We start from the raw sequence: 21,920 nt of genomic DNA on the forward strand, positions 1-21,920 counted from the left end.
TGTTTTTGACCTGGGTTCTTTACAAGTGGAAATGAGCATGCTGTGCCATAAGTCACACCATGGCTTGCATTTACAATCATATTAATATGGGGATTGAGTATTCCCTACTTTATTGGCATTGGCATGCATTTGCTGTTTGTTACTTACTGTGATTTTGGCGGTCTCATCAGACGATTGTACAATATTTTGAGGTTCTCAGACTGGTAACATTCTATCTTTTTTCCTCCCTTGGAGACTGCGGTGCTTGTTCCAGTCGGGTGAGTTTAAGAAGCTCTGAGGTCCTTTCAGTAAGAACTGACATCGATTCTGCAGTCCGAGATTATTTTGCTGGGTGAAAGTGTTTGCACAGATCTTTTATCTCAGCCAATGAGGCTGGCATTGATCTAGTACCTGTGGTTTGAGATGCCATGCAATTTGTAGAGTGATTGCAGCCTTTTGAAAAAAGACAAATCGTCTGGTTCTGGCGACAGAAGTCTTAAAAATGGACAATATGTCAGGTTTTAGCAGGAGGAGAGTCTCGGAAATGGGCATTAGGTCACAACATGGGCTTTTTTAAAGCTCACATATTGACAGGTGACAATTATATCCGGTCTCCTCTTTCTCCCTCACATTAGGCTAGACGTCCATCCTACCAGCCAACACAAACCTAAATGTGTAGCATGTGCTAGTACGTTAGCAAACTGCGGTACGGAATATGGCATTGGTGCTGGTCAGAGGCAGCCGAAGTGGCTGGTCTCTATTTCTTAGTTGCAGTTTGCATTTTACAGCAAAGTTTGAGATTAAGTTTATGTTTAGGTTGGCTCCCATGTGTGAGCTCAAGAGCAAGCTTGGCCCTCAAACAGCCTCAAAACATACTTAAGGGGGCACCACCTAGTCTATGGGTGAACTAGGACACAAATACGATATAAAACACAACCAACCAAAAAACGAAACGAAAACAACAATGCAATTATATGCCATTGTTGGCTGACTCTCAAGTAAGTTTGTATTTCCCATCTTCATGCATATCTATATGATGGGGTAGTACAACCTGATAAATTGCAATCGTAGTCCGCTTGATCCTGTGGTAATGAGTGGCTGTAGTTATTCGGGTGTCACTGTTGTGGGGACTACACATTCTCGTGTCATTATTACTCTTCCTATTGTTGTGAGAATCCACTGTTTCCTACCTTTTTTGTTACTGTAGGAGGCATTATGATCAGGTTAGCCATGGTGTTGTAGTCGGTTGGACTTACTTATGGCTACTCATGTTATTTTTGTAGTCTGTAGAATCCTTGTGGTTGTTGGGTGAGCCTGACCTGTCCCTTTATGTGACTCCCCCTATCCAATTATATCCTAGTATGCCATCTATGATGTACCTGTCTAGGAAAGTTGTAGTTCCGTTGAGACTTTGGAGGAAAGCCTATTTAAGGGTGCATGTCTAGTAAACAAATTCTAGTTCTGACTTTGCTTATTTTGCAACTATCTTCTCCTTCGTGGCTCAATTCTTCTAGAATCTGGCATAGCTTTCCAGTCCTCCAGCTTTTCTATACCTAAAGATATTTTAAGCTGCTTGAGATTGGAAGTTATATTTATGTTAAAGGCCTTAAACCCAATCCTTGCCAATCTCTAGATGATTTGTATGTTTGGCATCACTTCCAACATTTCTCTCCTAAAAATGATGTTATTTTCTGTCAGTAGTTTAGATTATCTCAGCTTTGTTCTGTAATTCTGCTTTTGTTGTTGAATTGTGTCGCTTAATTCTTTAGTTGTTGAAAAAGGATATTTGTTGAAAAGCATTCTAACTACAGCTTGATCGTTTTTTTTGTGTAAGAAGTTTATTTTCTATGTTTCTTCTTGTGGAAGGTTCAATACGTTCCATAGTATATACAATAGAAGGGGGACTTCAAAAGCCCACTAACTGTTTAGCTTACTGACACTCTCTTTTGTATTCAGCTGTCTTTGTTGTTTTTGTACTTTTAATATATTGGCTTTTACTTGGCAACTGCTAACCTTTATGATGGGCGAGTTTGCCCATCACCTCCATGGGTGCAATAGAAACTCAGTTTGTTCTTTTGATATCATTGTAATCATGAACAAAATATATATGCGCCTACACCTACTCCAACTCCTACTCCTTGGCTCTGATGATTTGAGTATGGATGGCATAGCTAAGGTTCAACTGATGCACGATAAAGATAATGATCTTATTCTTTCGGTTTGGACAAGCAATGGTGTTAAGGTTTAAAGATTGTGTTTGATGGGTTAATCGATGCGGAAGCGTACTCCCTAATCACCAATGATTAGCATTAGGCTATGGAGGGCTTAACCATGGTGTTAGGGTTAGGGTTAGAGAGATAGTAATTAGGGTTAGGTTATGCCAAAAGCAAGAGCGTAGAGAGAGAGAGAGAGAGTATAGACACAATGATAGGACTCTAGTGTAATGCTTCATTAGAAATTAGCCTCTAATATAGGCTTGGTGCTTTACAATCATTGGCTAGAGAGGTTGTACCCTCTTGCTATTGGACCATGTCATCAATTATCTCTATCTAGGTGGCTAGAAGGGCTTTCTCACATGGTACCACAAGTTGGGCTTACCCTAACAATCGTCCCCTTAAGCTAAACTTGGAGTTTTACGAAGACTTCATGTATTTTGGTTCACATGGCTGACACACAGGTTCAGATAAGGGTATTGTCGCACATAACACAAAAGGTATTGCACTCACATAATCTGTCTCCCCTCAAACGCAAACTTGTCTCCCCTAGACACAAAGGGTGTAGGTACACAAACATCAGGGTGTGTTCCTGTGGTGCAACAAACCCCGCACCTTAACAAGTCTCCACTGGCACAAAACGGTAAGCACACAAGTCTCCCAAACACAAGGGTAGACACACAAAGCTTTCCTATCACAAATGAGGGTGACACACAACTGAGTGCACACAGATTCACATGGTTATTTGTTGTTTATAGTTTGGAGGAATTTCTCCCCCACACAAATCTGCAACGGGTTTCTTTGTTTGTTGTCGTTATCTTCATCTTAATGTTGTTGTTTTCTTCTTTATCTTCATGCATAACTCGATGTTGTGCTTTGTTTTCTTGATTTTTTTTGGTCCGAAATGTCATGGATACGGCCTTCATGGCCAATGTTGTAACGCGCACATACACATCATTTTGTGCGCTTGTGTGTGTGCTCATGGCAAGGGGCGATCTTACCATACACGCATAGTGTAGGCAGTGTCTGTACCCGTCTACAAAAGTGTGCATAGATGCCAAAGCATGGATTCGTGCATAAATTCCATAAATTCCAATGTGAGCTTCGTGCACATGTGATTTATATATGTTGAAGTGTACTTTGGACTTGAGCTTTAGAGATGAAAGGGGACGAGCTTTAAAGATGAAAGGCCTTTGTTGTTCCTAGAGCTCTAGAGAATTCTTTGCTTGATGTTGCTTAGGTGCTCAGGAGAAGTCTTTGAAGGTTTATTGTTGTCTTGGAGTGCAAGGCTTTTTGCTTTGAGGAGCCTTTGAAGTTTTTGCTGATGCTGCCCTTTTGCTCGCGGGGACTGCCCCTTGGTAAGGGGGTTTGATCTTTGGAGAAGAAGCCCGTGGGAAGAGCCCTTTGGGGCGGGCTTGGACCAAAGGTCGGGGTGGACCAAAGGCGGTCGGAGGTGTCTGGTTTGGTCGGGGAGGTGGGTTGGCGCATCGGCTGCAAGAAGCACCGGCAGTCGTCGGTTGGTGACCGAAGACCAATCTACGGGCGGCCGGTCAGGTGAGGTCCGTTCGCAGACCTGCCTTGCACTATTAATTACTTTGGAATTCGGACGTCGGGTCTGTCCATGTTTACCAAAAACAGCCTGCTAGGTTTTGAACCTCCATCAAGTCAACAAATGCATTGTATTTGGTAGGCTAACCATCATGACTACCTTGCTTGCAGGTGGAGCTTTTCCTAAGAATGGAATTTTGTACCCGGGCTAGCAAGAGCTCATATGCGGGCACACACACACACACACACCTAAACTCGGCAAGACAATTAGGTAGGCTAATCAAATTGGATTTTTGGGAGTTTAAGGAGTCCAAACAAAGCTTATGCAGAGGGTTATTAACACATACAAATTACAAAAGGAAATGAAAAACTAAGGAGAGGTTAATTGCTAGTGCAAAAATGCAAGAAATTTAGTGAAATTGTTGTGCAAAATTGATCTATTTAATGATGGAAAAGGAGCCTAATCATGTTCTTTCTAATTCTATCAATGTGGGTGGTGACCTTCAACAGTACGTATCCCATCATTAATAGAGTTCAAAAGAGAAGGATTAGTGTATGCAATGTGCAATGCAAAGATGACTAAGAGAGAGAGGGCGCCAATGTAATCTAGCATAGAGATTAATGCCTGGGAGTGAATTGTCAAATGTGATACCACTTGATGGGTTAGTCGATGCGGAAGCGTACTCCCTAATCACCAATGATTAGCGTTAGGCTATGAAGGGTGTAACCTTAGCTTAACCATGGTGTTAGGGTTAGGTTACGCCAAAAGCAAGAGCATAGAGAGAGAGAGTATAGACACAATGATAGGATTCAAAGTGCAATGCGTCATTAGAAAATAGCCTCTAATATAGGCTTGGTGCTTTCCAATCATTGGCTAGAGAGGTTGCACCTTCTTGCTATTGGACCATGTCGTCAATTATCTCTTCCTAGGTGGCTAGAGGGCTTTCCCACATGGTGCCACAAGTTGGGCTTACCCTAACAGTGTTCAATTTGGTTGAGTATCACTTCTCTCCAGGTTTGGACTTTGTAGAATGTTATATTAGTCAATAGGTTATTTTAGGCTAAAATTTTCTCTCGTCTTATGTTTGTCCTTCTCAATAATTTTAAAGGTGATTTGTTATAAAAGTTGTATTTATTAAGTTTCCAATCTCTGTATGTTAATGTTGTTTCGTTTCATTTCAAACACTGAAAGTGAATCTATCCTCTTTCGTTTTATTGCATGATCTTTTGTTTTATGAAATTGTGTTAGCTTAAAGAAATTTTTTTGTTAGTTCAAACCTTGTGAATGGATTATTTCATCATTGTGTAGGTTATAAATAAGCTGATGCAACTTCATGGGCGCAAAGGAAATTATGAAAGAAATTTGGAGCTTTTCAACTTGCTGAGAATCTTGGGCATCCAACAGATTCAAACCGCATACGGTTTTTTGCTGCATTCGTATTGCAAAGCTGGTTTGTTGAAGCAGGCTCAAGAATCATTCAAGAATATTCAAAAGGTATGTCACATGGAGAACGTTTTCTTTGGAAGTCTTTGTGAGCTCCTAATGTATGTACCATGAGGTAGAGAGTATTACTCTTATAATTGATAGTGAATTGCAGCTCTTTGTGAGTAGCAGATGAAGGTATATTACTCCTATTGAAAATGAGATGGCTGGTATAGAAAAGCTATGAATGCTTGTTATTTTTTTGGCTGGCCTCTCCTCTTCTGTTGTTTCCTAATAGTGTAAGTGCATATCTACATGGCAAAAGCGTAAGTGGCATTTTGCTATCATGATAGTCTATGATGTATGCTGGGCAAACCTTTTCAGGAACACGTAAGAGAAGCGAGAAAAGCTCAAAGTAAAAGCACTTTACATGAAAGTGTGAAACCTTTGTATGCGGCGATAGCAAAACATGACTTTGAATCTTTCCGTTGTTTTCCTATTGAGCACATAGGGGGTAAAATTTTAGAAACGCTAAAGAGTTTTATAAATCAACGTGGCCCCCAACCTTTAACTTGGAAGGAAAGGCTTCTTTACGTAAAAATAAGACAAATTACCACAAGAAACCTATGCTTTAGCAAATGCAGTCTAAAATAGCTTGGATTCCTAAAGGTTCTTGCTTAGATCCACCTTCTATCCCTCAAATCAATCCAATTTTCTTTCATAGCACTATTTCTTACAGAGTGCAAGATTTTCGTAGGACCTTAAACTCTAGGATTGAGAGTGTTGGCATCATAGAGTTTTTGCATACAAGGATTACAAACAAAGATGATTCACCTATCTAGAGTAATGGAGTTTGGTTCTTTTTCTTATAAAGAGTTTGAGAGGTATAATACAAGCATTCTCTTTAAGCTCTTGTATACCCTTGAGAACTACTCTCATTGTACACCCTTGAGAACTACTCTCATGAAGATTTAGAATCAAGAAAGCCTCATAGCACTCAACTACGAGTACTGTTAGGCAAATTTTTGAAGAATCGCTTGGTTGTTAAGAAAGATTTGTTAATAACGATCTTTATCTCCTGTGACTTAGACAAGATTGGATGAAGCTCTATTTTGAGATCTCAAGAAGCTTTGGATGCTCTCCCTCCTTGTGTGAGAAAGGTATGGAACCATCGCGTCGTAGCTTTCAAATATGTGAAAACTTTAGGACAAAAGGCTTTTAACCACAATGACATTGAGCGTAATCTGAAAGCGCAAGAGAGGCTAGCAATCTTTGGTATTGATTGTCCTTATAGTAAAGTTGCCGTTTCTTCGTACGTGAATGGAGCTTTGGGTCATGTAGTTACTGTCGATTGCTTTATTCTTCCTTTGATTACCTCAAAGACCTCTTCTCTAGAAGTACTAAATATTGGCTCCCTTCCTCGGATGACTCTTGCCTTCTCAAAGCCATAGAGAAGGGAATTACTAGTTTCTAGTAAAGCTTGAGGAGTCTTTAGAAGTTCAAGGTGGTTGTTCATATTGGAAGTCTGCCGTCCTCAAGAAAGTTTCTTTGAAATTGGCTTCTTGCTCTAAGAACATTTCGTCAAGAAGGAATAGCTTATCTTCTTGTGATTATCATTCTCTTAGGAAATTTCATTGTGATTTTGTAATCATGAAGACGTTGTCAGGAGTTTTTTGGAGCAAGGGATTGCGCATATGTACATACACATGCATGGTGCATCAAATAAAGAATTGCCCATTTTCCAGAGCCAGGTGGTTACGTGGGGCCCACATGTGTACAGGTAGGACAGCATGTACATAGTTCATCGATTTTCACTATTACCAGTACCAGTGTGTTTTTTCTACAATAATGAGGAGTTTATAGCACGTAAAACTTCTCGAGGAAGCTATCCGCGGGCCGACGACGTGAGGTCAGCAGGTGCGTCAGATGGCATCTAGTGGCGTCAGGAGGGCGAACGAGGTCAATATTTGCACGCGGATGAGGACAAACACAACGTGGGTGTTTTCTGGTGAGAGTTATGCAAAAAGGTCATCATGAGGACCTTTTTTTGGGGCCACTTCACGTGGTGGCGAGATGCATTATTGGAAAAAAGCTGAGTGCCAGGTGTGCGAATGATGCAAAAAGGTGACAACTATGCACTGCGAGGTCAGTTTTTGGCCTGTTCGGGGTCCGTTTGAGGTCATCTAAAAGGCCAAGGGTGCCCAACTAAAAAATCTAAGTGTGGGAACTGAAAAAAGAGAGAGAAGACCAGAAAAAACGTGGAGAAGAGAGGAGGAACAGCCGCAGGTGTGTTTTTGCTCATTTTGGAGCCTGTTTTGGCCGTAAACTGCTCATCCAAGGTCGGATTTGAGCACTTTGACATTGTAGACTGGGGTTTTGGGCCGTTCCGGACGCGATGGCGCTGTCCATTTTGCCAAATTCCTCACTCTTTTTCTGCTGTTTTTCTGTGTAATCTTCTCCGGTGAGTGAAGCTTCTTCTCCAATTTGTGATTGTATCTGGTATCTTTTACCCATATTGTGTGAGCTGTTTGCCCCATTGGTGTTGGCCCAAGCTCATTTGTATCTAAACATAAGAAATTCTCCTCTTTTGAGCTGAGTTTTTTGGGTGTGTGTGTGTGTATGTGTGTGTCTGTGTGGAGTGGGCAAGTGGATAGTCTCTCTCCTCTCACTCCAGAGGTGTGTTCCCTGTCTCGGCCAGGTGTGTTGTGTAAGCCGAGTGGTGCCCCATAGTGTGTGTGTGTATCTTCCCAAGAGTGTGTGTCGGGTCGTTATAGAGGCGCTGTGTGTGTTTTCATCCCGCTCACATTCTTTTGGCGCCCCCACGGAGGATCTTCTTCGAGTACCTTCTGCTTCGAGCTTCGAGCTTCGAGCTTCGGGATTGCAGATTACAAGTTACAGGTTACAGGGACAGGTACAGGTACAGGTGATTCACACAGGTACAGGTAGCTGGAGTACAGTGATATACTAGCAATGATGTCACTTGCAGTTGTTGTGGGAATGCATCACTTGGCGCCTATGTGAGCGCATTGTCTGCTGGATTGTACGTTACTTGTGGAAACTGCCATTGTACGCCTTTGTGGAGCCATATATGGTTTTATTTGGCAGTCCCAGCCATTTCTGAGACTTGGTCTGGAAGATAGTCATTTCTGAGACTTGACTATACGCGATTTGCATTAGCTTTCGTGTGAGGGTCGATAGCGTGAGGTTTTTATTGAGCTGGGGGATTCTCAAATGTGGAGATCCTTTCGGTGATACAGGTAGCTGGAGCACCCTTTTCGTGACCTCGCCATAGGCTATGTACTAGTGAGTCCTACTTGATGCTTGGATTCTATTCTTGACAGTTTATGCGTACATAGACAGTCTATATTTTGGGTTCCTACTGCTCTACTTCTGGGGAAACTCTGTCGAAATTTTCCCAAGTTATGATGGCTGGTTTTTTGGTATTTTGAGCCATTTATGCTGTTATGCTGCTGAAATTTTGGCAAAATCAGAGGTTGAGTCAGGTGTGCCTTCTTGGGAGCTTCATGGTTGGCTTTAATGGACGATCAAAATGGCCCTCAATTCACTCCATTTCATTTAACTCAAAGAATTCAGATTAATGTTCATGTGTCCAGGAAGATCTTTTTCCAGCAGCGCATAGTCTTTATGTTTGGGCCAAGAAGATTGAGAGAGATCCTGGAATGTCCTTTGCCTGTTGTCATTCCGATGATCAACTATGAAAACTCATTTGATGTGCATGTGTTTGTTCTCATCTAAAGTTGAGCTCCATTGAAGTTTCTGGGGATTGGGTAGTGAAAAGTTTTGGGTTCTTGCACGTGTGTTTGAAGGGGTTCTCTAGCCATGGCTTTCTCTTATCCGGAGTTTCATGGAAGAAGTGATGAAGATGTGGAGGACTTTCTGGAAAAGATGGAGGTTGTCTGCATTAGCAACCAGATTCATGACCCTACGCAAATGTTACGCCTTCTCCAAATTTGTTTGAAGAGTGATGCACGAGCTTGGTCCAAAGCATTTGAAGAGGAGTTGCGTATGGCTGATCCACCTATAAGATTGAGTTGGGACAATCTAAGGCATGGATTGGAAGTGGAGTTTGTGAAGATAGAAGATCCTGACAAAGTGTGGCAAGAAGTACAGGCTTTGGTACAAAAGGAAGGTGAGCCAGTAGATGCGTACATACGTAAGTTTTCATTGGCATGGGAGCGAATGTGCAAGGCTTTAGCACCACAGGTACCCCCGCCTGACATGATGAAGAAGGACAGGTTCTTGGCTGGTCTTTGGGAGAATATACGTTGGAGAGTAGAGCTAAAGAAGCCTAGGACATATGAAGATGCACTAGAGGTAGCAAGGAACAAAGAGTGGAAGCTGAGGAAAATGAGCCAGTTAGGGGTGGAGTCTTTGCCAATGAGGTCTGAATTTCAGCCTATAGAGTCTTTACAAGGGCGCATGTCAGGGGTTCATCATGAACCAGTGGTTCCTGTTACTACTCAGGTTATGCCAGCAGTGGTCACTACAGCAGTGCAAGATGATGGCCTAAGGCAAGACATGAGGCAAGTGGTTGATCTGATGAAGAATCTCAGCCTAAACATGCTAGGTCAAGTGGGAAATAATCGAGGTCGAGGGCGGTTTGCAAATCAGCCAGGAGGTGAAGAAAGACCTAGGAATGGTGTTGGACAAAGTAATAGTAGGTTTTGGAGGCAGATGCCCACATGTTATAATTGTGGAGAGTTGGGTCACATCAGCCCGCAATGTGATAAGCCACCAAGGATGGGGGGAGACATGTATCCATTGCCAAGACAGGTGCTAACTAGATCAAATGATTATGGCATCGAAATTAAGGGAGACGAAGGAACCAGTGGACTGACCCAGGAGGAAAAGGGAAAGACAAAAGTGCTAAGTGTAGTCACCTTGGAGAAGGCATCAAAGCTAGAGGATACATTAGTGATGCCTATTGGGAAGAGGACCACAGAGGATAAGGAAGGAAGAAGTGCCCCAGGTCCTAGTAAGAAGAAAGGAAAGAGCCATGAAGGCGAGGATGTCAAGGCCAAGAGGAAAAGGAGAGCTCGTCGAAAGTTTCATGTTTCAGATTTTCCACTAGGGGATGGGCAATTAAGCTATGACTTGAAGGAGGATCTGACGAGCAGGAAGGCAGATGTTACTTTTGGACAGCTTATAGAGATGGTGCCTAAGCTAAAGCGACAGTGGAAGAGGATGGTTAACCCAATGGAGAAAGAGCCAGAGAGAGGTTCAGTGAAGGTGTTGGCAATGGACGAGCTACCAGACATTTGTCCAATAGTAGATGTGTGGCATAAAAGGAAAAATTTGGGACAAGGTTATGTGGATGGCGGAGCCCAAATATGCGTCATAACACACTCATGCGTTGAGAAGATGGGTCTCACAGTGGCTGGGGTGTCAGGTTTTCGGATCAGATTGGCAAACCATCAAAAAGTAAAATGCTTGGGTGTTGTAAAGAGCTTAGAAGTGGAGGCATATGATGCAAAGGCAGTGGTTGATTTTCATGTGATGCCAGCAGGGTTGGGAGCATATCCTATTATACTGGGCAGACCATGGTTACGTGCAGTGGGAGCTGTTCAAGATTGGCGACATGGTTCGATTAGCCTCTATGGAAAGACAGGTACCAAGAAGCTTTATAATATGGACACAAGGAAACGATTAGAGGAGCTTTATGAAGATGAGGATGATTCTAGTGATGAAGACTCTTCCACGGTGACAGATGAGGATAGTGATAGCACTACCAGCAGTGATGAGGATGCTGATGTTTCATTTCTTTTTATGGACAAAGAAATCCAGGAGGATGGTTTAGTTGCATTTGCGAATGAGGATGAAAGTGAAGGGCCTTATGAAGTGATTGAAGGGCTGATGCAAACCAAGGTTGAGTTTTCAAAGAAGCAGGAATTGATGACACAAATGATCAATGGAGACCTCTCAGCTATGGAGAAGGAGATATATTTGTACATGCAGGTCTATGCCAAAGTAATTGATGATTTTCTTGATGGGAGGTTGATAAATGGCATCTCTACAGGTTTTCCTTGGGAACCAGGTGAAAGTTTGATTAAGCTTTTGATGCAAGGAATGCCAAGTGTTTTTGTGTGGGATCCAGGTGGAATGAGCATCTACTAGTGTTACTGCTGCTGAGCATGAATGCTCTAGCAGGCTAGGGGGTGGGCAAATTATGTCAGGAGTTTTTTGGAGCAAGGGATTGCGCATATGTACATACACATGCATGGTGCATCAAATAAAGAATTGCCCATTTTCCAGAGCCAGGTGGTTACGTGGGGCCCACATGTGTACAGGTAGGACAGCATGTACATAGTTCATCGATTTTCACTATTACCAGTACCAGTGTGTTTTTTCTACAATAATGAGGAGTTTATAGCACGTAAAACTTCTCGAGGAAGCTATCCGCGGGTCGACGACGTGAGGTCAGCAGGTGCGTCAGATGGCATCTAGTGGCGTCAGGAGGGCGAACGAGGTCAATATTTGCACGCGGATGAGGACAAACACAACGTGGGTGTTTTCTGGTGAGAGCTATGCAAAAAGGTCATAATGAGGACCTTTTTTTGGGGCCACTTCACGTGGTGGCGAGATGCATTATTGGAAAAAAGCTGAGTGCCAGGTGTGCGAATGATGCAAAAAGGTGACAACTATGCACTGCGAGGTCAGTTTTTGGCCTGTTCGGGGTCCGTTTGAGGTCATCTAAAAGGCCAAGGGTGCCCAACTAAAAAATCTAAGTGTGGGAACTGAAAAAAGAGAGAGAAGACCAGAAAAAACGTGGAGAAGAGAGGAGGAACAGCCGCAGGTGTGTTTTTGCTCATTTTGGAGCCTGTTTTGGCCGTAAACTGCTCATCCAAGGTCGGATTTGAGCACTTTGACATTGTAGACTGGGGTTTTGGGCCGTTCCGGACGCGATGGCGCTGTCCATTTTGCCAAATTCCTCACTCTTTTTCTGCTGTTTTTCTGTGTAATCTTCTCCGGTGAGTGAAGCTTCTTCTCCAATTTGTGATTGTATCTGGTATCTTTTACCCATATTGTGTGAGCTGTTTGCCCCATTGGTGTTGGCCCAAGCTCATTTGTATCTAAACATAAGAAATTCTCCTCTTTTGAGCTGAGTTTTTTGGGTGTGTGTGTGTGTATGTGTGTGTCTGTGTGGAGTGGGCAAGTGGATAGTCTCTCTCCTCTCACTCCAGAGGTGTGTTCCCTGTCTCGGCCAGGTGTGTTGTGTAAGCCGAGTGGTGCCCCATAGTGTGTGTGTATCTTCCCAAGAGTGTGTGTCGGGTCGTTATAGAGGCGCTGTGTGTGTTTTCATCCCGCTCACAACGTCTTCTGGTTTTAAGTGCCATCCTAAATTACCATTTATGTATACTATTTGGATGTTCCACAAAAATCCTATTAAACCTAGATTCATAGCTGCTTCATGTAACACCTCTCTAACAAAGGTTTCCAAATGGCTTAGTCATTGTTTTCTTTTTTCATGACTTTTTTTTTCTCAAGATTCTATGTACTTTGATTCAAGTTCAATAGGTGGAGGAAGTTATCCCAAGGAGTTTTGTGAACATAATTGTACCACAAATAGTGATTGTTGTGGCTTTTTAGACCTTAAGATATTTCAAACTCCTTTGCATTTGGAAGTAGATATCTATGATAAATGCCTTGAATTGGAAAATACGAATTTAAATATTATCAGTATGCCTCACATTTCTTTGAACATCTCTCTTTTTGCTAAATATGGTGTCATTTGTTCGCAACTGTTTAGATTTTCTCACCTTTGTTCTCGTAAATCTGATTTTGTTGTTCAGTCGTGCCATTTTATTTCTTTACTTGTTGAGAAAGGACAGTCATTCAAAACAATCACGAAAAAAATTCGTTCACTTTTACGTTGTAGTAAGTTGCTTGCTTCCCATGCAATTGTAGGAAGTCGATGTGAGGGGTTTTGACGCATCTTTATCATGTACTCCACAACCCTTTCCATGCCCATAAACTCAATTGGAAGAGATCCCGACTCAAGAAGTAGGAGCATATATGGTGTTTGTGTCTTAACTTGGAGAAAGTTTGTAAGAAATGCTTTTGGACATTCTCAAACTCTTTCCAAGTAGACTTTCAGATGCTCCCGTCCCACACTTCAACTCCATAAAGAAGTACCCGTGTCACCATGCATCAAAAAGGTACTTCTTGAGAGCCCAACACTTGATTTTTCCCGCATTTCACATGTTCTCAAATGCATAATATGATCTCTTTCCCGCTTCCAAACGACGCATAGTACATTCATGCCACTTGTGATTGGACAACCTCAAAAAATAGTGAGACAATCTTTCCTCGGTTGGAATCTCCAACTCCAAACATATGTCTATGTACTGCCTCATCGGACTATGCTATCTCTGACAATTTATCCTTTTTTTTATTTGAAACTATAGATTTGTGCCACCGTACTACGCTTTATTTCTAGTTTAGAACAAGCAGCAACGAATTGCATTGGCAAAGTTAAATCTTTGCCCTCTATGGTCCTCCTCCCCCTGGATGATGTCCAGAAAGGTCCTTGATTGCATGCCAGACATACATGCCATAGATGATTTAGTGTGATTAGCACCCTAAAGGTCATGAAACATAAATACAAATGACTAAATGAAACCTTCATACTTTTGTCATTCTTATCTACGATAGAAGTGAGCATAATACCTTTAGCATTTGTAGAGCAGTGTCGACTTCTATTGCACTGAATCTGTATGTACATTTGATGAGCTAGCTCCATCATCACCCCTCTTTCGAACATGTTGGGTTGGGGCATACATAGGTTGTAACCCAAAAGCCTCAAGGTAAAGCTACAATACATTCGGTGACTCTAGCAGTTCACTCTTCCATCCACTTTGCATCCATAGGGGGATAGTTCCGGAACTTCACCAATCGAAAATTTGGTCCTCTGCGTGCAAAATGGGAGGAACCTTTTTGCCTTGCCTGTTGAAGAATGCACCGTATTGTTGTACGCATACTCAAGCATGAGTAGATATAGTTTCCACTTGGCCTTATTTTTGAGACAAAGCATTTCAACAGATCTAAGACAGTAGAATTAGCCTCTTTTGACCGTCCATTAGTTTGTGGATGAAATGAGTATGAAAACTTAAGCGTGGTACCCATGGTTTCAAACAAGCCTCTCCAAAACAGGCTCTTCATACGAGGATCACGATCACCGACAATAGACTATGGCATACCATGGTACTTGAACACATTGTACATGTTAGGTGCAGCGGAATGATTGTTTGTGCTTTGCTCAAGATGAGTGCTCCGAACTGTGCTCAAGGTTCCTTTTAGTTCTTATGGAAGGTAGAGCCTTCCGTTCTTAATGGAAAGTGCTATGATCACAAAAAAAGTGAATGGACACTGTGCATGCAAGTGAATGAGAGTGAGAGATAGAGAGAGAAGAGAGATACGACATCCGTTGTAAAACCCTCCTCCGAAGGCTCCACTCTCGTCGGCGAGAGTGGTCTACTTATGATTGCACAAAGTGGTACAATGCGGATGCAATGGACTGATGCAACTTGGGACTATGCCGATGACGACGACGATGACTTTAGGGCTGAAATCTGTGATCTTCTAACTGCTGAATTCCAGGGCTGTTTCTGTGGCTGAAAATGACTGTTTTGGCTGCGTTTTCGAGGGCTGAAAATGGCTATCTTCTGCAGCCAACTAGGGCTGAATCTGCTGCTGTGTTTAACTACTGAAAACGCTGCCTCTTCTGTTGCGGAATGGGCTGAAAACCAAAACGCTGGCAGATCTGGGTGGTGCTAGCAAAAACGCTAGGCAACTGGAGATGCTGGAGATGGTGGGGAGGCTGAAAACGCCAGGCTGTGGAAGTGCTAGCGATATGTGAAAACGCTAGGGCTGAGTGTATCTGTGGCGATGAAGGCAATTTGCAAACGCTAGACTGAGTGAGGTCTTGGCGATGAAGAGGACCAAAAACGTTGGGGATACTGATGGGGGTTCCTGCTGAGAAGGTGCCTGTTGAGCGGGAAGCTCCTGCTGCCTCTTCTGTCAGAAAGTGCTAACTTGGGTTTGCTTATATATTTTCTTAGCAAAATTGTCCTACCTACTTTTGTTGGAAAGTCACTTAAAAATAATAAGCAAAAAATACAAAAAATAGGGAAAATAGGCTAAGTGCACTGGAAAATTCCCCTGACTGAATCTGATGGATTCTGAAGGGAATATTGATGATCATGCTGTGTGCAACCAGAGGATATGCATCTACACTAAGTGACTGGGCATGCACGGTCTACGAATAGACTCACAAAAGTGCCAGATCACTTCTAAATCTAGACTGACTGGACTGACTGAACCCTGATCATGCTGTAGCTTGTCCACGGACACATAGGGTTGGATGTGTCACGTGACATCCCCTCCTTTTCAAAGTGAGGTACTGGTACCGAACTGTATGGCGTCGAGGGAGATCGCCAATAGCATCCGGAATCCTGGAAGGGACTCTTGGCGGGCCCACTCTGATGTGTGGGTCGTGCGGTACTTGAACTTCATAAAGGTCTGCAATGCTTGCTTCTTTGGGCCGCGCCGAAAGCGACACAAAGTCTCCTGTGGCTCCTTCAATGCTTCAACTTTGTCTATGGACGTAGGTCCACCTTCTTCAAGAATTTCCAAGGGTGAAAATTCCTGAAACCACTTCCAACACAAAAACATGAACATACCTATTCCATGTAAAGTGAGTGAAAAAAATTTTGTCGTTCTAATAGACTGTGCATGCAATGTAGATGAACAAATAGACGGAGTGCCAAACTGTTCACCACACACATGCAAACAATGAGATCGAGTCTTTCTCTTTTGAATTAAAGCAATCAACTGTGGCAATTCACAACGGAAATGCCCATGCTTGGTGCTCATACTTTCATGTGCTTGTTCGGAAACTGTGTCATGCCAAGGAAGAGACATGGAATGTGACTTCCTGACATACATACTTTTCAGCTTTTCATGAAAAATCTGCATACATTCGTGCTCATCCATGAGTGAAACGTGCTCAACGTACAATATGTCATGCTCAGGAAAAGGGATCACATAAAGACGCTGACTTAAATACAGGAAACGATCACGAATGAAACACTCGAACAATGCGTGCGTATCAATCATGCGAACACATAACACTTCCTGTGAGGCTTCCTTGGACCAAGGCTCCAGAGCCAAGATCGGTTCTTCCTGAATGATCGAATCGTCTTGTGGGGGTTCTTTGGACCTCGACTCGAAAGCCAAGATGGGTTCTTCGTGATTGATCGAATCTACGAGGTTAGCTTCGCTAGAAAAAGCATCCACTAACACGTCATCCTTGTGAACAATCACATCATCTTCATGCAACTCATCATGCTTGTGAGAAATCACATCATCTTCATGCAAATCATCATGCTTGTCATTCAAATCATCATGCTTATCATCATGCAAATCATTGTGCTTATCATTGTCAATCAAAACATCATGCAAGTCATTGTCAATCAAATCATCATCATGCTCTACACAATCATGCAAAGCCTGTGTATCATGCTCTGGAGAAGAAGAGATTGAGAGAGTCTCCTTTTTCCGAATCTCTTGCATCTGTGCCTGAGCTTGAGAAAAGAGTCGCAAGAACTCTTCCCTTCTTGCTTTGATCTCGCGATCAAATTCTGCTTGTCTTGCTTTGTTCTCTTCTTGTATTTCTGCTTTGTCTTCTGCGTGTCTGCGTTCCATTTTTGCTTTTCTTTCTTTGCATTCACGATCCAATTTGGCTTGTCGTTCTTTGGCTTCCAAGCGTGCTTGCTCGTGCTCACGCGCTATGGTTGCCATTCTTGCGGCATTTCTTGCTTCGCGTTGTGAATTCTGTTCCATAAACAACAGCTCCAATTCCTCCATTGGAGTTAGTGCAATCGGTGTCGTAGATGGGGAAGGGGGAGGGTCGGAAAAACCGCCTGGTGGGAAAAATTCTTCTTCGCCTCTCTCATGCTCATCACCTCCAAGCGAAGCATCCATTCCGCTTCGAGTGATGATCATTCTGAAGTCGTGGGTTCTTGTGGGTTCTTGTGGTCTTGGGTTCTTAAGTTAACAAGGAACTTGGATTCTTGAGTTCTTGAGGTTCTTGAGGTTTTCTTTCGCTTGCAAACCGTGTTTGAGAAGGATCTTCTTTTCACCCGAGTTCTACTTCTTTCTGCGGGCGTAACCCTTGGCGGCCTTGCGCTCACACCAAGGTTGCTTTTTCCCACCTCACGTCGATTGGCCGGCCGCTAAGTGCACGGTCTGCTCTCAATGAGTGAAAAGAGACACAAGGGGAGGCTGGACAAGCCTTTCTTTCTTGGGATTCCTGTCACTCTTCAACAAAACACGATTAGGAATCGACACGCCCAAGCGAACTTGGGTTCGTGCGACCTCAACAAGCAAAAAAAATTCTTGTGGTTCTTGTGGTTCTTTCCTTGAGTGATACAGAACAGTGCCAAAGCTCTGATACCAATGTTAGGTGCAGCGGAATGATTGTTTGCGCTTTGCTCAAGATGAGTGCTCCGAACTGTGCTCAAGGTTCCTTTTAGTTCTTATGGAAGGTAGAGCCTTCCGTTCTTAATGGAAAGTGCTATGATCACAAACAAAGTGAATGGACATTGTGTGTGCAAGTGAATGAGAGTGAGAGATAGAGAGATACGACATCCGTTGTAAAACCCTCCTCCGAAGGCCCCACTCTCGTCGGCGAGAGTGGTCTACTTATGATTGCACAAAGTGGTACAATGTGGATGCAATGGACTGATGCAACTTGGGACTATGCCGATGACGACGACGACGACTTTAGGGCTGAAATCTATGATCTTCTAACTGCTGAATTCCAGGGCTGTTTCGGTGGCTGAAAATGACTGTTTTGGCTGCGTTTTCGAGGGCTGAAAATGGCTATCTTCTGCAACCAACTAGGGCTGAATTTGCTGCTGTGTTTAACTACTGAAAACGCTGCCTCTTCTGTTGCAGAATGGGCTGAAAACCAAAACGCTGGCAGATCTGGGTGGTGCTAGCAAAAACGCTAGGCAACTGGAGATGCTGGAGATGGTGGGGAGGCTGAAAACGCCAGGCTGTGGAAGTGCTAGCGATATGTGAAAACGCTAGGGCTGAGTGTATCTGTGGCGATGAAGGAAATTTGCAAACGCTAGACTGAGTGAAGTCTTGGCGATGAAGAGAACCAAAAACGTTGGGGGTACTGATGGGGGTTCCTGCTGAGAAGGTGCCTGTTGAGCGGGAAGCTCCTGCTGCCTCTTCTGTCAGAAAGTGCTAACTTGGGTTTGCTTATATATTTTCTTAGCAAAATTGTCCTATCTACTTTTGTTGGAAAGTCACTTAAAAATAATAAGCGAAAAATACCAAAAATAGGAAAAATAGGCTAAGTGTACTGGAAAATTCCCCTGACTGAATCTGATGGATTCTAAAGGGAATATTGATGATCATGCTGTGTGCAACCAGAGGATATGCATCTACACTAAGTGACTGGGCATGCACGGTCTATGAATAGACTCACAAAAGTGCCAGATCACTTCTAAATCTATACTGACTAGACTGACTAAACCCTGATCATGCTGTAGCTTGTCCATAGACACATAGGGTTGGATGTGTCACGTGACAGTACATAAACAACCGTGCCATCTGGTCAGATTTTATCTTCTTCCTAATAGGAATAAAATGGGCGTGCTTGCTGAACCTGCAAATAATGATCCATATACTATCATTCTTTGTCGGCGTTCTTGGAAGATCAAAGATAAAATCCATAGCAATGCTTTCCCATGGCTTATCTGGAATAGGCAGTAGCTGTAATAAGCCTGGTGCCTTTTGCCTGTCAAACTTGACCTTTTGGCAAATCACGCATGCTCGCACAATGGCATCCACATCTCTCCTCAAAGTATGCCAAGAAAAGAATGTCTCGACCGCTTTTACTGTCGAGCAATTTGGTGGTTTCAATGATTGTGTTTTTAGTACAGCTAACCTCATTGCAGTTACGATTAGTCACGCATGACCGATCTTGGCTCTCGAGTCGAGGTCCAATGAACCCATTCAGGAAGTATTTTGTGTTCGCATGATTAGTCAGTACGCATTTTTCGAGTTTGTCATCATTCGTGAAGATCTCTTGTATTTTCATCTGTGTCTTTATGTGTTACCTTTTCATCGGCATGCCGTATTGCACGATGCACATGATACACTCATGGATGAGCACGGATGTATGCAAATAACTCTAGAAAAGATAAAAAGTTTGCATTCTAGGAATTCACAATGTTTCACGATTGTCCTTTTTGTCCGTCGGTTTTGCATGTTCATTCCTTGGCATGACACAGTCATAGAAAAAGCACGAGCACGATTGTCCATCAAGCATTGGCATTTTTGTTATGGTCTACCACAATTGATAGCTTTCGGACGACAGGTCAAGTTTAGGTCTCACTTTTGGAATGTATTTGGTGAACATTTTGGCACTCCGTCACTTTGTTCATCTGCATTTCATGCGAAGTCATTTAGGAAGAATAGTCTTTTTTCAGTCACTCGACAAGGAACATATATGTTTATGGTTTTGTGTTTCAAATGGTTTCAGGGATATTGCTCAGAGGAGATTCTTGAAGAAGTTGAACCCGAGATCGTAAAGGAAGTAGCAGGCATGGAGCCGCAACATCTTAGTGTGTGTTGCTTTCGGCGCGGCCCAAAGAAGCAAGTCTACAGAATTTCTTGAAGTTCAAGTATCGCGGGACCCGTGCCACAGAGTGGGCTGGCGAAGAGTACTTTGTAGACTCCCATAAGTTGTTGGCGGACAATATGGAAGCCATACAGCTCGGTACCAATACCTCACCTTGAAAAGAGGGGGATGTCACGTTCACATCTAACCCTATGTGCATGTGGACAAGCTATACCTACTTCTAGGGTTTAGGTAGCCTAGGAAGTGTTCTGGCACCCTTGTGAGCCTGTACCCAGGACGTGCATGTCTAGGCACTTAGAGTAACTGCATACCCTCTGATTGCACAACCCATGTCATTAGCATCAATACCTAGTACCCAGCATGAACACATTCTACCGCATGAACCCCTTTTTGCAACTGCATATGAACCACCTCTTATTTGGCACTTATTTATTAATAAGTGACTTTTTTTCTACTGAATTGTGGGGGGATTTATAGGGCTGCCTGACCCAGCTTGCTGCAGCTATATAAGGAGGCCAGGGGGCACCATCTAGAGGCAGAAGATACCGAGTCAGAAGACCAAGGAGCACATGTAAGCAGTGCACCGCAGGACCAGCACCTTTGGCGTTTTCTCAGCATCAGCCCTAGCGTTTTTGCAAGGATCAGCCCAGCGTTTTCAGCCTTGTGCAAAATGCCAGATCCCCAGCAGTTTTCAGCCTTTAGCCTCATAGATCCACCCATTTCCCGTACCAGTTCCTCGCCGGAAATCAGCCCATCGCCGTCAAACCAGCCAGCGTCTTCAGATTTCAGCCACCTGCGTTTTTGCATAGCCTCGTCGTCGTGGCCGTTGTCATCGTCATCGTCATCGTCGTCGCCACCGGCACAATTGCAGATTCAGACCTAGACCAGCGATCAGTTTTCAGCCAGCATCAGCCTTAGCGTTTTTCATTTTCAGCCCTTAGCCATCGTCGACATCATTGTCGTCAAGTACCACATCTAGAAGCATCGTACCAGACCTTGTGCAATCCATAGCAAATACCTCTCTAGCAATAGAGAGGGGGGACCCTTGGAGGGGGGTTTGGGACTCCATCTGGTGTCGGCACTCACTGATCACTCATACTGAGCTTACACCATCATTCGTTGCACATTACAAAAAGAACAACCAGGAATGTGCTCTTCCATCTTGCTAAACACGACCTCCCATAGAGATGATTGCCAATGACCAAATGAGGGAGTAACAACATGTTGGCACAATGAGGCAATCATAAGAGTCCAAGGCTCAGTTTATTGCACTAGAGTTGGCAACAACATGCATGTGCAAGTCCAAGATATTGAACCTGCCAAAGTGCTTAGGAGTGCAGAGTTTTCCCATAGACATGTGTGCGTGCACATAGACACACACACACACACACACACATACACGGATGCATGAACATGCGCACACGCGCACGTTGCAATTTTCTTTCATATGCAGTCACTGCTCGTTATCTGTTTAAGGGGCAGAAAGATTGATGTAAATAGTCGAGTGCACAAACACACACACACATGTAATTTCCTTTTATATGCAGTCAATGCTCGTTATGCTTACTTTTTTTTTGAAGGGGCAGAAAGACTGTTGTTAATAGTTGAGTGTCCTTGCATACAACTACCAGTATAGGTATGGCTGCTTCGTGGTCCTCACCTAACAATGTGTTATTTCCTCATCTTTTTGCAGATAACTGGCTCTAAACCAACACTAGTAAACTTCAACATGATAATGAATGCTTGTGGAAAGCATGGTCTTCATGAAGAAGTACTGAATTACTATGGGATTCTATGCAACTCTGGTCTGGAGGCTAATGTTGTAAGCTACTGCACCGTAATATCAGCCATGGTCACTGTTGGAAAGTTTGAAAAAGCAGAGCAGTTGTACAAAAGAATGTTGATCAAGGGCATTCAACCAAACTTACATATATATCTAACGATGATTCATTGTTATATGAAGTGCAAGAAGACAAGACTTGGACGTGAGGTATCTTTTGCATGCATGCCACGAGAGATTTTGAATTGCATTAAGTTATTCAAAAGGACATTGCAAAGTTTCTAAGTGCTACATGTTTGG

At 43.1% G+C, this 21,920-nt stretch overlaps 1 protein-coding gene across 2 annotated transcripts in view; it reads left to right on the forward strand.

Moving 5' to 3' along the window:
* The window catches only part of LOC147419883 (uncharacterized), a 45,415-nt gene that overhangs the window by 21,985 nt on the left and 1,510 nt on the right, over positions 1-21,920 (forward strand). For both annotated transcript variants that reach the window (XM_086505300.1, XM_086505301.1), the window contains 2 exons: positions 5,050-5,235; positions 21,534-21,830. In XM_086505300.1, coding sequence (XP_086361426.1) covers positions 5,050-5,235; positions 21,534-21,830 — 483 coding nt within the window. The remainder of the gene's footprint in view (positions 1-5,049; positions 5,236-21,533; positions 21,831-21,920) is intronic.

This window comes from Adiantum capillus-veneris, chromosome 29, assembly GCF_014529385.1.
Source record: "Adiantum capillus-veneris isolate H3 chromosome 29, ASM1452938v2, whole genome shotgun sequence".
Lineage (NCBI taxonomy): Eukaryota > Viridiplantae > Streptophyta > Polypodiopsida > Polypodiales > Pteridaceae > Adiantum > Adiantum capillus-veneris.